General features: G+C 41.4%; 2 protein-coding genes across 4 annotated transcripts in view; one reads left to right on the plus strand and one right to left on the minus strand.

Annotated features, from left to right (window-relative positions):
* HSPH1 (heat shock protein family H (Hsp110) member 1) overlaps window positions 1-12,170 on the plus strand; it is a 30,954-nt gene extending 18,784 nt beyond the window's left edge. Inside the window, exons 11-18 of the mRNA XM_045016415.1 lie at window positions 2,541-2,746; window positions 3,425-3,556; window positions 4,532-4,669; window positions 5,093-5,218; window positions 6,920-7,027; window positions 7,141-7,260; window positions 10,030-10,191; window positions 10,719-12,170. Of these exons, the coding sequence (XP_044872350.1) occupies window positions 2,541-2,746; window positions 3,425-3,556; window positions 4,532-4,669; window positions 5,093-5,218; window positions 6,920-7,027; window positions 7,141-7,260; window positions 10,030-10,191; window positions 10,719-10,919 (1,193 nt within the window). The 3' untranslated portion in view covers window positions 10,920-12,170. The remainder of the gene's footprint in view (window positions 1-2,540; window positions 2,747-3,424; window positions 3,557-4,531; window positions 4,670-5,092; window positions 5,219-6,919; window positions 7,028-7,140; window positions 7,261-10,029; window positions 10,192-10,718) is intronic.
* A 922-nt stretch (window positions 12,171-13,092) lies between these two features.
* The window catches only part of LOC123370131 (WD repeat-containing protein 49-like), a 90,200-nt gene continuing 86,867 nt past the window's right edge, over window positions 13,093-16,425 (minus strand). For 2 of the 3 annotated variants that reach the window (XM_045016395.1, XM_045016387.1), the window contains exons 29-30: window positions 15,769-15,872; window positions 13,093-15,678 (exon numbers count right to left, since the gene is read on the minus strand). In XM_045016395.1, the coding sequence (XP_044872330.1) occupies window positions 15,504-15,678; window positions 15,769-15,872 (279 nt within the window). In that variant the 3' untranslated portion in view covers window positions 13,093-15,503. The remainder of the gene's footprint in view (window positions 15,679-15,768; window positions 15,873-16,425) is intronic. The other variant, XM_045016403.1, reaches the window with a different exon arrangement.

A 16,425-nucleotide genomic window follows, 5' to 3' on the forward strand; every position in this document is an offset into this window, starting at 1 on the left:
GCTGACAGACGCGGTACTGCAGTGCTACACAGCAGCATTCATTTGCCTTTGCAAGGTAGCAGAGACGGTTACCAGCCCTATTGCACCGTCTGCTGCTTTAGAAATTGGCGATGATGGTTACCAGTCCCATTGTACTGTCTGCTGCTGTCATGGGTGCTCCTGGCTGGCCTCGCTGAGGTCGGCCGGGGGCGCGTGGACAAAAATGGGAATGACTCCCCAGGTCATTCCCTTCTTTGTATTTTGTCAAAAAGTAGAGTCAGTCCTGCCTAGAATATGGGGCAAGCGTACTAAAGAACCAGAGAGGACAGCCGCTCCAGGTCAGAGCCCCAGACGTCCCGCAGAAATGATGAGCTGCATGCCATTCTAGGGGGGTGCCCCTGCAACAACCCCACCCATTGCTTCCCTCTGCCCCCACCCCTCCTGGGCTACCATGGCAGTTATCCCCCCATTTGTGTGATGAAGTAATAAAGAATGCAGGAATAAGAAACACTGACTTTTTAGTGAGATAAAATGAGGGGGAGGCAGCCTCCAGCTGCTATGATAGTCCAGGCAGGACAGAATCTCCAGCAGAGAAAAAGCTTAAAGAAGGGAATGACCGGGAGTCATTCCCATTTTTGCCCAGGCGACCCCGGCCGACCTCACCGAGGCCAGCCAGGAGCACTCATGGGATGATGATGGTTACCAAGCCAATTGCACCGCCTGCCATCAGGGAGAGGAGGGGAGGGGATGCTGCTGTTCAGCGCTGCAGCACTGTGTCTACCAGCAGCATCCAGTAGACGTACGGTGACATTGAAAAAAGGCGAGAAATGATTTTTTTCCCTTTTCTTTCACGGGGGGGGGGGGGAATTGATGACATATACCCTGAACCACCCGCAACAATGTTTTTGACCCTTCAGGCATTGGGAGCTCAGCCAAGAATGCAAATGCTTTTCGGAGACTGCGGGAACTGTGGGATAGCACGAGTTCTCAGTCCGTCCCCCCTCCCTCCCTCCATGAGCGTCCATTTGATTCTTTGGCTTTCCGTTACGCTTCTCACGCAGCACTGTGCTGAGTCCCTACTGTGGCCTCTGTCTATCATAGCCTTGGAGATTTTTTTTTCAAATGCTTTGGCATTTCGTCTTTTGGAACGGAGCTCTGATAGAACAGATTTGTCTCCCCATACAGCGATCAGATCCAGTATCTCCCGTACAGTCCATGCTGGAGCTCTTTAATGATTCTGGGACTGCATGGTCACCCGTGCTGATGGCGCTCCATGCTGGACAAACAGGAAATGAAATTCCAAAATTTGCGGGGCTTTTCCTGTCTACCTTGCTAGTGCATCCGAGTTCAGATAGCTGTCCAGAGCAGTCACAATGGTGCACTGTGGGATAGCGCCCAGAGGCCAATACCATCGATTTGTGGCCACACTAACCCTAATCCGACATGGCAATACCAATTTCAGTGCTACTCCCCTCCGGGAGGATTACAGATACCGGTATTAAGAGCCCTTTATATCGATATAAAGGGCTTTGGTGTGTGGACGGGTGCAGGGTTAATTCGGTTTAACGCTGCTAAATTCGGTATAAATGCGTAGTGTAGACCAGGCCTCAGTTTCACAACACTTTGAAGTTCTTTGTGTGAGTAGTAAAAGACCAACACATTCTGACATCTGGATCAAAGGATATTAATAGATAGCTGTTGCTGGTAAAGATTGTAAAAGTGTGGGGGGAATCTGACTCTGTATTTTCAAAGAGCTGTTCTACACCGAACAGGAATTTATGTTAAAATGGCATAATTTGAATACACACAAGATCTGGTGACTCACTCATATCCATTTACTATAGTAACCTTTTAAATCTTGGGTGTTACTTTTGAGCCAACACAACCGTGGGAGGTTGAGCTTTCTTCATTATTTTTATTTTATATTTCTATTACAGTTGTGACTGGAGACCACAGTCTGGATTCAGAAAGTTTTTTTTTTAATTTATTTTTAATCCCTCATCTTCCCCTCAATTACTGGCTGGATTCTTATTCATTTTGTGTATCATCATTAGAATTATTTAAATTCAGTTGCAGGGCTACATGTATGACTACCCCTTTGAAGCTGGTTCAGAGATGTTGAGGGCCTAATCTGGCTTTTAGAATCTCTCATTGGTGGTGGTGCAGATGAGGCAAAGTGCCCAATTCTGACTCAGATTTTGGGCTGAGTTTGCAGGGCTGAAAATTTGTGTATTTGGGGTGTGGGGGAGGGAGACATCTTGTCTGTAGATTGAGCGCATCTGGTATGGAAATTGAGGGGGAGAGAAACTGAAATCCACACTGGAATATTTAGGTTTCTACATTCACTCCCTGATCATCAGTTCTTCCTACCTCTCTCCACTGTTAGAATGACAGTTCTCTGCAACTTCCTCCACCTGAGCTAGGCCTCACGTCTTGCGTTCTCTTCTCCATTAACTCCATCAAATGTATGGAAATACAGTTTTTGTGAAAGATGCTATATACCATACTAGAAAAATAGCTAAAATGACACAGACAAATTTGTGTATCCCCTTTGTTTTTAGGCAGATACGTTGTCCAAAATGTGGCAGCTCAGAAAGATGGAGAGAGGTCTAAAGTCAAAGTTAAAGTCCGTGTCAATACTCATGGCATTTTCAGTGTATCTACTGCTTCAATGGTAGAACAAGTTAAAGCTGAAGAGAATGAAGCTCTCAGTGTGGAGACTGAAGTGGTGATTGTGAACCAAAGGCCTCCAGAGAATTCAGATGATGTAAGTTGGTCTGTTCTTGCACACACTGTTCTTAACAATATGCATTCTTTTGTAATACTTGATGAATTATAAATACCTTCTGCTAGGGAGATAAAGTAATTAAGTTTGGGGCAGGCTTCAGGAGAAACAAAACTTTTACAAGAAAGGGGGGCAGCTGAGTGCAGTCTCCTTGGAAAAATATGTCCGGAAGCAGGCTTGTGTCCCATTATGGAAACAGTTTGACATTTTTAGTAGGAACTTAAATTTAAGTATTCAGTCTGTACATTTAGTTTAATATCTTTCTAGAGTCAAATAGCAGTAGCGATTTTTTGCTTGTAACTAACATTCAGGATTGTTAGTATATCCCCAAATAGGGAAAACTTTAATGTATGATGATAATAACTGTAGCATAATAAAGTTAGTTTTGATTACCTGCACATAATCCTGCATTATTACTGAATGGCTTACCCATGGGGAAGAACTATTGGCTTTCTATAATGGGGGAGAATCCTGCAATGTTAGGGTGGCCTAGATGTCTTGATAAGTCTCTCATCTATACCTATGATTCCATGAATACATTGACTACAGAGTTATTGCTCAGTAAGTAAGAAAGCATGTGGGAAAGCAATTACACTATAACTTCTAATAAATACAAGTGCACATTCTTTCTACATCCTTTGTGCCTGGCTTTCATTTCAGAAAAATATCCAGCAAGACAACAATGAAGCTGGATCACAGTCCCAGGTACAAACTGATGGTCAGCCAACTCCACAGTCTCCCCCTTCACCAGAACCTCCCTCTGAAGAAAACAAAATACCAGATGCCAAGAAAGTGAGTGACCCTTTAAACTCGTATTGAAAAATGTTAGAATCTATTATGATGGCATTTTAAACCGTAACCCCCCCCCCCCCACACACACACACACACACCCCCACACACACACACACCCCACACACACAGTAGGCAGTTCGGTGCTCTTGCAGTGTATTGTGTTTAGTAGCTTTTGCATCTTTACTTTCTTTTTTGTCTAACATAACCAATAATTGTCTATTTAAGACAAGATAAAGCTGGCAAAATCTCACTATTCCAATTGATCTTCCAGCAAGGAACAAGACTTTCTCTTTATTGTCTCAATTTATGCAGCATTGCATAATATGTGCGTTACCTTGACGGTATTTCACTTTGTATAACAACTGCTAGAGGCTAAGCTTACTAAATTTACCACGACTAAACTGTAGGCAGAGAAACCAGACTGAGAAGACACCTAGAACATACGTTTACGCCTCTTACCAAACAAGATGTAGTCCTTGCCACAAAGGGCTTATAGTCTGATTTTTATTTCAAGCGTCAGTACTGATGCCTTAGGGTGAGAATTACTGTTTTAAAAACAAACAAAAACTGGCTTCAAGAAGCTGCCTCAGGCTAACAAAATTTGCACTTAATTTTCATCCTAGGGTTGATGGCGTGTAGCTGTAGGCATTAATATTGAGTGCTAATCTGTAAAAGAACTTGCCAAGAATTGCTGTGTCTTGCTAATAGACAGTGTTTCTGGCAATTGCCCTTTCTATCTTCCAACACCATTCTCCTGAAGTATGAGTTACGTTTGACTAGGTGAAGTGGGAAGGTAAGATATACAGCAGCTGAAAAACAAAATCCTTTGTAAGGATATATTTGTGAGATTCTGAAGGAACAGTGAGAAAATACATACTGGTCCATGTTCTGCTGAGGGATTTTAGCATCACAGTGAAAATGCCTTTTAGTGCACCTCCTAAGTCATGGATATAATTTTTTTTTCTTCCAATCTAGACAAATGAGAAGAAAAGTGATCAACCTCCAGAAGCTAAAAAACCCAAGATAAAGGTGAAGAATGTAGAGCTGCCTGTTGAAGCTAATCTGGTCTGGCAGTTAGGGAAAGAACTTCTCAACATGTATATCAAAACAGAGGTGAGTTCAGTAATCTTGGTGAGGGAGACTGATTCTTGCTTACTATTATTCAGTGACTAGTTTTGAGCAACTTGAAACTTTACATTAAAAAAACCTGAAAATAGACTCCTGCCACTAATACATTCATAATGAGTTAATGCAATGCCTCATTTAAGTTCCTGACTGCAAATGTTAGCAACATTGTAATGTCACTTTGAATTATAGCATTACAGCAATGATCTATGTAATGAGGTCACCTAATGTTTAAAAACCATCTGAACCTTCAGGAGAGTCTCCATTTTTTAGTTCACTCCACTGTTAATTCATATTGTTGCTGAAACTGTGCAAGTAAGGCCTTCATTATAGTCTTTTTTTTGTAAGGCTGCTTTTTAAGTTTAAATTTGTTTTACTAAAGTACTTGCTTTTTTTCCTATGATCAAAAAGGGCAAGATGATCATGCAAGACAAGCTGGAGAAGGAAAGAAATGATGCAAAAAATGCTGTGGAAGAATATGTGTATGAGTTCAGGGATAAGTTATCAGGACCATATGAAAAGTTTGTTTGTGAAGAGGTATGCTATTAAAGTCAGTTGTTTACCTGAAACATTAGCATAAAACAATTGTCCTGCTTATTTGTGGTGAAATTCTGCCCTCGTACCTGTACTGTAGATATCTGAAAATCTTAGTTAGGCAGCTATTGTTCAATTGCTTATCTTCTGGAGTTGAATTAGTTTTGCAAAAATGATTGCAGTTACAGTAGAACCCCAGAGTTACGAACACTGTGGGAATGGAGGTTGGTTGTAACTCTGAACTAAATGTTATGGTGGTTCTTTCAAAAGTTTACAACTGAACATCAACTTAATAAAGTTTTGAAACTTTACTATGCAGAAGAAAAATGCTGCTTTTAACCATTTTAATTTAAATGACGCACAGAAAGTTTCCCTACCTGGTCAAATATTATTTTAAACTTTATTTTTAGTAGCTTATGTTTAACACAATTCTGTACTGTATTTGCTTTTCTTTTTGTGTCTGCTTCTGCCTGATAGCATACTTCTGGTTCCAAATGAGGTGTGTGGTTGACTGGTCAGTTTTTAACTCCTGGTGTTCGTAACTCTGAGGTTCTACTATAGTGTGTAAAAACTGTAATAGATCAGTCTGAATTTGATTAGTTGTAAACTAGTTAAATAACCATTGAAGACTGCAAGGAAGACTAGGCTGAGACCTGGAGTGGAAGGCACTGAGGACAAGTGGAAGGGATGAGAGCAGAGAGTGAATAAGTGGAGGTATCTGGTGATGGGGAGGTGAAGCAGGAAGAGAAAAGAAAGGAGATGAAAGGGGAGGAAGCAATGGTGTTAAACTCCTCTTCAAAGAGAATCTCCAGCAGTTTCACCTCTAAAACATATCACTGGCCAATTGATCCTCCCACAGATAACTGATCAATTAAACTTTTTTTAGAAGTAAACATTCTATTCAACAAAGCCATGCTTGGATCTAGGTTAAATATTTGAAAGATGAGATGACGTGCAAACACCTGCCACATTTTGATCCATTAAAATCAAAAGGCAGTGTGCTGTACAATGTCTACTAAAATTGCCCTTGTATTTTCTAAAGGACAGCATTTGGTCCAGCCTGTCTTGCTGAATATTATCAGAGTTGTCCAAACGCATAGATGTTGTCAAAACAGACCTTTGTGACTCTTGAAAATATATCCAAAGAAGACACAGTACCCATATTATCTTGTTCAGTGCAAGGTTTTTTTGTTTGTTTTCTTTCTGAAGGCTGTCCAGCTTTTATTTTAGTTGGTAAAACTGTATTAGGGAATAGACAGACTTCTGTTAGCTTTGCCTTCATCCGCGTTCGCCCTTGTAGCTTAGCTTGACTTGCATAGACTTCTAGAAATTGCAGTAGTAAATGCATTTCCCAGCTAGGAGACTTGAAATGAGTGCCTTGCCTGCAATACTGTGTCCCCTCAATATGAGGCAGAAAAAAATGAATTTGGTAGTGCCTTTCCATAGTCACACAGGAAAGCATGCAATGTCAAGACAGATTACTGGGCTGGGTTCTTTGTTCAAACCAACCTGTTCTCAGTGCAGAAACAAATGCTGTTATACAAGTGTGGTTTTAAATTATCTTTATATCTTGTATTTTATGCCACTGGCATAAAATAGCCTTCTTTGTAACAGACCATGCTGCAGTTGTACTCCTTTTTTCATTTACTTTCTAAGTATTTTGGCTTGATTGGCATTCTAAACTGCATCCAAATTTTATCTTAGGATCTTCAAAGATTCTCTGCATTCCTAACAGAGATAGAAGATTGGTTGTATGAGGATGGAGAGGACCAAGCTAAACAGGTGTACATAGATAAATTGGATGAATTAAAGGTAGGTCCATTTGCACTCTTGTATAATGTAACTTTCAAAATACTGCAGGAATGACTTTTTTTGTAAACGTAGGTTTGAATTACGAAATGCATAGAAAATATTACTTTCTATAGAAACTAGGTACTCCAATTGAAATGCGATACCAAGAAGCTGAGGAGCGACCACGAGTATTGGAAGAACTTGGACACAAGCTTCAACACTATGCCAAAATAGCAGGAGAATACAGGGACAAGGTAAGTAGCCTCACAGGGAATGGGTTGGGAGTAGGAGGGGACTGACTTTTGTCTGTGCTATTTCATTCAGACTTGCACCAGATGGCAGTGGTGTCAAACTCCTTGTCAAGTGGGCTGTTTACTTATTGGCACCCTGTATGCTGGGCCTACACAATTAAGAACATAGTCTGTCCACAGCAAATCTCCCACAGACAATGAGTCTGAACCTGAGTTGCTCAGTATCTATGGCCAAAAAGGGCATTTGCACAAAAATTCTTGGCTCAAAAAGTTCAGTTAAGTTTTGTGCTCTTCCAACTTTATTGGAGAAGTGGCTCAGATGCCAGTGATGAGTGTCTGTACAAAAGCCTAAGATAATAACTTGTGTATGTTCTATTTGTGCCTGTTATTTGACCATTGACATGAGATTAGTCACAATAGCACACCTGCCCTTTGGAAATCTGGTTGGTCCTAGGTGTCATTGGGTTTTGGAGCCAATACACTGTTTTTGTGAATGGGGGTAATTCACAACAATCAAAGCTGGTTTAGCCAGTCTGACAGGACTGCATCAGGGCCCCATTCAGACTGGGTTTCTTCATGGCCAGAAGGGCTAGAAAACAATTTTTTTTTTTAAAGTGCAAACTTGCATTAATATTAGGGCTGTCAATTAATTGCAATTAACTCACACTATTAACTAAAAAAAAAAATCGCGATTAATCGCACTCTTAATAGAATACTAAATTAAATGTATTTAAATATTTTGGATGTTTTTCTTCATTTTTATATATATTGTATTTTGTGTTGTAATTGAAATCAAAGTATTACAAATATTTGCACTGTAAAATAAACAAAAGAAATAGTATTTTTCAATTCACTTCATACAAGTACTGTAGTGCAATCTTTGGTGTGAAAGTGCAACTTGCAAATGTACATTTTTTTTTTTTGTTTTGTTACATAACTGCACTGAAAAACAAAATATTGTAAAATTCAGAGCCTACAAGTCCACTCAGTCTCACTTCTTGTTCAGCCAATCGCTAAGATAAACAAGTTTGTTTACATTTACAGGAGATAATGCTGCCCTCTTCTTAAATACAATGTCACCTGAAAGTGAGAATGGGCATTTACATGGCACTTTTGTAGCTGGCATTGCAAGATATTTACATGCCAGATATGCTAAACATTTGTATGCCCCTTCATGCTTCAGCCACCATTAGCGAGGACATGCTTCCATGCTGATGACACTCGTTTAAAAAAAAAAAAAAGTGTTAATTAAACTTGTGACACAATTCTCCTCTAAGGAGTTAAATGTCCCCTGCTCTGTTTTACCCGCATTCTGCCATATATTTCATGTTATGGCAGTCTTGGATGATGGCCAAGCACATGTTCCTTTTAAGAACACTTTCGCTGCAGATTTCACAAAACACAAAGAAGGTACCAATGTGAGATTTCTAAGGATAGCTACAGCACTGGACCCAAGGTTTAAGAATCTGAAGAGGGATGAGGTGTGGAGCACGCTTTCAGATGTCTTAAAAGAGCAATGCTCTGATGCGGAAACTATAGAACCCGAACCACCAAAAAAGAAAATCAAGCTTCTGCTGGTGGCATCTGACTCAGATAATGAAAATGAGCATGCGTCGGTCCACGCTGCTTTGGCTTATCATCAAGCAGACCCGTCATCAGCATGGACACATGTCCTCTGGAATGGTGGTTGAAGTATGAAGGGACATATGAATCTTTAGTGTATCTGGCATGGAAATACATTGCAATGCCGGCTACAACAGTGCCATGCAAACGCCTGTTCTCACTTTCAGGTGATATCGTAAACAAGAAGCAGGCAGCGTTTATCTCCTGCAAATGTAAACAAATTTGAGCAGTTGGCTAAACAAGAAGTAGGACTGAGTGGACTTGCAGGCTCTAAAATTTTACATGGGTTTTATTTTTGAATGCAGTTTTTGGTATATAATTCTACATTTGAACTTAAACTTTCATGATAAAGATTGCACTGCAGTACTTGTAATGGGGGAGTTGAAAAATACTTTGTTTTTGTTTTACAGTGCAAATACTTGAAATAAAAAATAAAGTGAGCAGTGTACACTTTGTATTCTGTGCTGTAATTGAAATCAATATATTTGAAAATGTGGAAAACATCCAAAATATTTAAATAAATGGTATTCTATTGTTGTTTAACAATGCAATTAATTGTGATTAATTTTTTATTGCATGACAGCCCTAATTAATATCATGTGGTCCAGAAATATCAAAGCAGTTGGGTGTCTGATTCAATTGACTCATCCAGCTATGAAAGGGAACTTCTGGTTGACTCAAGCTTTCATTTTTATAAATCCAAATTCTCCCATCTAAGGCCAGCCAAAATCCCAGACTGTGCAGGTGGATACCTTTTCTCCCTCTATTGCCCCCACCTACAGCACTGACTGGAGCCCTAAGAAGGTTGGATTATACTCTACAGAACCTAATACGTGGCTTTTCAAGGGTGGCAGGATTTGCCCTATTAAGTATGAACGTACCCAATTCTAGGTATGTTATCCCTAGTAAATCATTGTAAAGCCCACCGCCCTCGCTGTGCGATTGTTTCTCAAACACAGAAATGGGTTTGATTCTGCCTTGGTGTTTCATGGTGCTTCTTGTTGTGGTGAACTTGTTTTCTTTCCAGAGTAAGCAGTAATGTAACATATTTAGATAGTGAGAGAACACAACTTGGATGGTCTGTCTGGATAATCTGATATCATTGAATGGGTTCTTATTGACAAACCCAAAATATTCAACTCCATGCAGGATGAGAAATACATTCACATTGATGAATCAGAAATGATAGAAGTAGAGAAATGTGTCAAGGAAATGATGGAATGGATGAGTAATGTTATGAATGCCCAGGCTAAAATGAGCCCTGATCAGGATCCAGTTGTACATGCAAGTGAAATCAAAGCAAAGCTAAAGGTTAGTGCTGAAATTAATTCTAATCACTGACTAGTGATATAGCTAGGCCCTTATTTAGAGATCAGTGTATGTTCTAACTGGTTGGCAGCTCTAAAGGATAATAATCTGAGTAGCAAGGGAGGGATGAAGCTACAATCTATTGTGTAAAAATTGTTTTTACTATATATATGTTAGGCAGATAAACTTACAATACAAACATCTTTCAGTAGAGTTAAAAATTCATTGTCTGTAAATAGTACGTAAATACAAATATAACAGGGTGTGTAAGGAAGTATTTAAAGCAATGCAACATTTCTGAGAGATTGGATTTTTTTTTTTATTTCAAGTGCTCAAGTGTTGTATAAAGAACTTTAATATAACCTGTTTAAAAAGTAAACTAGATATGTTAGGGGTAGTATATATCCAGTCTCTCTGTGCTCAGGAAGCAAAGATCCTGGGAATCGAACAATCTCTGAACAGCGGTGCTAGCTCATCAGGTAGCTTGCTGATCGCATGAATTGTATTCTGAGTGCCTCTTTTTATTTTAGGAATTACACAATGTGTGTGAGCCAGTAGTGATGCAACCAAAACCAAATGTTGATTCTCCTAAAGAGGAAAATCCATTGAATGGACCCAGTCTTAATACAAATGAAGGTATTGAAGAAGATAAAAATAATGCTGAAATCCCTCAACAAAATGGTGATTGTCATCCGAACGATAAAAACACCACGAGCATGGACTTGGACTAGACTACTGCATTGTATTGAGCAATTTGATCTCATGAAAGGAAAATATTGTTGCTTTAGTATGTGATTGTGCAGGGGTAACATAGTTCTGGGAACTATTTATATTTTTTTCATACGGTTGTCTGGAATGTGGTGTATGATGGCGGGGCGGGGGAGTAAAGAGCTGATCATGACTACCGTAAAAGGCAAAATTGACTTGGTAACTTTTCAGATTCCTGTGGAATTGTGAACTCATACTAAGCTTCTGTGCAGTATTTAACCGTTAGCTTCAGTAAGGATGAAATCAGTTTTGCTATGATACTTACTGCTCCTTCACCAGGATTGTAACTGAAATAGTCAAAGGCATTTGTAGATGCCAAGGTAGTTTTCTTCCATTTGACCTCTGATTTGGCATATCTGTATAAAGCCAGTGCCTGTTCAATTTACAATGAACAAAATAAACCTCCTGTCCTAAGCTTCATTCTTTATCACTGTCCTGTACCCTAGCTGACTAGTAAGATGGTGAAAGGTGTTAAGTAGCATGTTAAGTAGTAGATTTCATCTTGTTAAAACAGTACATTTGCATGTGGAGAAAGCAAAATGAAGGAGATGCTGATCCTGTTTGTCTTGTTGTGAAACCTTTTACTGAGCTTTAATAATAAAGTTCATCTAACTGGTATTTTCTAAAATGCTGGGATGATTATGTTCAGTGCTGTTTTCAGTGTGACTGTCTTGTCACAAATGGTAAAGAAAATAAAGCCAAATAGCTGTGTTGTGTGAGCAAAAGCTTACAGAACTTCCTCCTGCCCTCCCATTGAGTGTGAAAAAATTGGAGTTGTGATACTCAGCCTACCCAAGCAGAAACAGCTTGTTACTCTTTAACTGCACAAACCAGCATGCACCTGGGAACAGCATGACTGCCTGGAAACTTAAAATAGCAAAGGCTGGGCATAAAACTTTCAAAAGCTTTGAAAGTGGATCTAAAGAGACAATTTGCAGTTGAGATACTAAAAATCAATCAGAAGTCTTTCTTGGCCTTTCTCAGAAAGGAGTTGATCCTAAACAAACATGGTAAATGCAATGTTCTTGAGTGTTTGCTCATGTGCATTCCACATTGTGTGCGCGTGCTTGCCACGTGCACTGGTGACAGGTTTTCCCTAGCAGTACCTGTAGGGGTGTGCCCCTAGCGATGCCACTACAGCATGGTACAAGAGGCGCTGCGTGCTCCTTCCCCCCCCAGTTCCAAAGCACCGTCACTGGCAGCAAGAAGGAACTGCTATGCTCTAGCTCAGTGGTCCCCAACGTGGCGCCTGCCGGGGCATTTATGTGCACCCGCCTAGTGCTCAGCAGGGGAAAGAACCCGCAGCCCTGCAGTTGCCGAGGCTAGAGAACTCCAGGGCTGCGGGTGCCAGTGCTCTCTGTCTCCGGCAGGCGCAGGGCCGCGGCTTAGCCAGAGAGAAGCAGCGCCGTGCCGGCCAGGCACAGAGAACTCCAGGGCTGCAGGCGCCGGTGTACTCTGTCCCCGGCAGGCACGGGGCCCGCCTAGTGCCCAGCAGGGGAGAGATGCCAGGGCCCCCCGCCTGCTGGGGACAGAGTACTCCGGGTTTGCAGGCTGCGCAGCTTTTCTCAGGCTTCTCCCTGCACTGCCCAGAACTGCCGCCAAAAAAAGACAAACAAAACAACGCTCCGCCTCTGCAGAATGGACCAAATGCTGCCCCATAGCATGTGCTGACACAGGCACCTGTTTGCTCCACTGGTGGCTGGAGCCAGCCCTGTATGTGAGTATTTTTCCTGTACTGATACTGCTGTTTTCTTGTGCTTTGCAATTTATTTTTTTAACATTTTGCTCCAAAATGAGTGGGTCAAATAAGAGACAACGTCCATATTACTTCAACGCAGAGTGGGAAGAATATTAAATATGATGTTTTTCATATTATTTAATGTACAAATACAAAATAAGCCTTGAAAAATTGTTGGCGCCTGCCACACTCTTCTGAAAACATGAATGTGCTACTGGCCACAAAAAGGTTGGGGACCACTGCTCTAGCTCCTTGCTGTAGCCGTCCAGTTTGGACTATTTAGTGCTTTTTAAAAAAAAAAAACAAAAAAAAAACTTTAAACTTTTAAAACTACAGGTACTAGCAACCGTAGCTGGGGCTGTGCCCCAAGCTTTAAGTTGTGCAGCACTTGTAAACAGTCTATGCCCATAAGTGACCCATACGCTAGTTGCTTATGCTGCCTTGGAGAAACCCAGGCAGGGCAGTGCTCCATCCTGAGTGTCTGTGAGCTCCTACCCACCTCCAAGAGGTATAGCTTGGGAATCCCCTACTGTGGAATGCACATGAGCAATCACTCGAAGAAGAAAAGACAGTTACCTTTTCCATAGCTGGTATGCTTTGAGCTGTGGTGCTCATGTCCATTCCACATCTTGCCCTCCTTCCCCACGGTTGGAGTTTTCCGGTAAGAGGGAACTGGGGGGAGGGCACACAGCACCCCTCATACTGTGCCATGCTGAGGTTGCTAGGGTGCTCCTCTATGGGTACTGCTAAGGGAAAAACTTCGAGTGCATGGGGCGAGTGCACACACCTACTGTGGAATGGACATGAGCAACCTATCTCACAGAATACCAGTTAGAGAAAAGGGAGCTCTCTTTTCTCCTATGCTAAGCAGCTTTGGTGGAGGGCCATCTTAAAAAGCCAGGTAAAGATTAAGATTCTCCCCTCAGGAATTTCTTGCAAAGAAACAATTGATGTGGAGGACACAATGTGGTAGTGAAGCCTTCCTGTTAAATAGACAGCCCAATAAGAGCTACAGGACAGTAGCATGCAGCTGGGAGAGGCTTGCTTGCTGCTATAAAGAACAACTTAAGTACTACAAACAAAAGGGTAAGCTTGGCACCACTGAACAGAGTCGATTTAATTGTGCAGCCCATACCTGATTAGTCAGCACTAAGGAAGCCAGTTACACCCTTTTCCTGGTCCTGTTTCTGTTCCTGCCTCCTCCACTAGCTCTGATGGGGGCATACTCCTGCCTGCAACTTTTACCCAGTTGCTCAGTTCCCTCATGCCTTGGCCCCTCCTGAGCTACCATAAGTAGCTGTAGTATCAGCACACTGTTTGACAGGGCAGGCTCTTCTGATCACTGCTCACGTTCCCAGTACTGATCTACTCCATGTCAGGTGCATATGCTACTCCTGGGGGAATTCTGCACTACAGCATGTGCACATAGTTAATGAGCCATGCATGTTTTTAATTTTTTGTGTGGAAAAAAGCTTCATCCAAAATGTTGCTGCAGTTCTGTCTTTTGCCCACCTGAGGGCACTGTGGCAATAGAACACAGCAGCTGCTCCCAGCGAGCTCAGGCAGAGAAAGAGCCTGCCTGCCTTTGCAGTGCTTGTCAGGCCAGGTCAGGAGATGGGGGCTAGGGGGAGATAGATAGCATAGGGTTCTGGGGGCGGGGCGTCAGATGCAGGCTCATAAAGGCTAGTTGGGGAGGATGGACCAGGGCAGGGGCTGAATGGGAGTGGAGGCACAGGCCCACATGGTGATGGAGGGGGAGAGGGGACAGAGGGTGGCTGAATGGGGGCAAGAACAGGGGTACAGAGCCAGATGGGGGAGTGGGTGTCTGCGGGGTGAAGGAACACATGGGGACAGGGGCAGGTGTGCCTGACTGAATGGGAGAGGCTAGGAGTCAGCCAGGGTCTGCATGGGGGAAGCTCCCTAACAATCCCACCCTGCCCCCGAAAAAACCTGGTCCATACTTTTCCCACCCATACCCAACAACCCTCTAAGTTCATACCCAGGCTCCTTCCCAGCAATTTACTTCCCTCTCCCTCAGATCCTCCATTACCCCTCACTCCAACAGCCTTTGCACTGTTTCTGAGGGGTGTGGGAAATATGGTTCTGTAGTGTAGTTTGAATGAATTATTACTCAGAGTTCTGTATTAAGATGCCTAACTAATGAATATTTGTCAAGAAACATTTCCTGAATTTTTTTTGTTGTCTGTACTGTTATTTGCTGACAGGTATTTTGAAATAAATGACCACAAATAATTGAAACTGGTATGATTACATTGTGTTATTTTGACAAAAAATATGCAGAATTTTGCAGAACTTTAAAATATTGTGCATGAATTTTTTAATTTTTCGGTGCAGAAGTGCCCCAGGCGTATATGCAATACAACCATAGCTTGGACCCCCCAAAGCCAGAGAGCTGGTTACATAAGTCTCACTAGACCTACAACAAGGCTGCTGAGGCCTTAAGTGTGCAGATGTACTATGCCTCCACAGTGCTATTATATCACCAGGTTCTAGCTAATAGGGAATTGTTTATTTAACAGTCACGTTCTGGTTTCACTTTGTGCTTATATAATTCTTGTTTAAATGCCACATAAGTCCAGCTCTATAGAATTAACTGATGAGCCACTATAGTAGGAAGCTTAGAAGGATAAATTGTCCAGAAGTGATTAAGAAACAGCTGCCTATTTTAAGTTTATTTCTGTCAAAACAACAGAGGAAAAATTAGACCAGGAACAAAAATAACAAATTGCTTTGCTACCACTGAAGAGACACATCGTCATGTGCTCAGTTTACCTACAGAATTATTGCTCTAATCTTCCCCTAATGATTCTTCATAAAAGTAGACTGTGCCAAGAACAGACAAGTCAGGCTTTTCACATATTGGTGGAGCAATGACAGCTTCACAGCTGTTGATTATGTGATATGTACTCTGGCCCCCAGGAGCAAGTGGTCTGTTTATCTTCTTGTAATGCTCCTGCTTCAATCTAGGGAAAGAAAATTGAAAGCATGAATTATTAATTTGTTTTGAAAGTGGGGAAAAACTAATTTACCTGGTGGCCTTGTTTTCATTTTACCTTTTACCCAAAGCTTGTGCATAAGCCCGCTGGTTGATTTCCTCTTTGATATCCAGGTCAGGCTTGGTGACTTGGGGAAATTTGGGGTTATAGCTCACTTCATGCTAAAAATGCACCAAAAGAACACTTAGCAATGCAGGAAGTATTTAGACTGCCACTACATTTCTTCATGTTACTGTCATGATGGTCCTATCTAATCCTGTCACTTCTGGGGCACCTTTACAAGTCTGAGTAAACAATTTAAACATTTTTTGGAAGAAAACAGTTGCTTTAAAACTGGGATGAGGGATGAATTAAATGTATTCAATGTCATACATGTATGTTAATTGTTACATTTTTTGGAAGGTTCTCAGGTTACAATCTTAAGTAAGGCCTCAATTTGCATGAACCCTTATTGTGACAATTCTTCAAGCGTGTGCAGATTGTATTGGTAAGAATATGCATTTAGCAGGCTGCATGCACTCTTTACTCAGTATTTCCTTACTATTTAGGATACAGCATGGGATACTATCAATTTTAGCTTCATGTATGTGGACTGAACTCTGGTAAACTACTTTTACCTACTTATTTCAAAAAAATTTTTTACTGATACAGCATTCTGGTTTGAGAAGGAAAATTGCCTTGATTGCTAGACTACCAGGAGAACTTCTTCCTCAT

This window comes from Mauremys mutica, chromosome 1, assembly GCF_020497125.1.
Source record: "Mauremys mutica isolate MM-2020 ecotype Southern chromosome 1, ASM2049712v1, whole genome shotgun sequence".
NCBI lineage: Eukaryota > Metazoa > Chordata > Testudines > Geoemydidae > Mauremys > Mauremys mutica.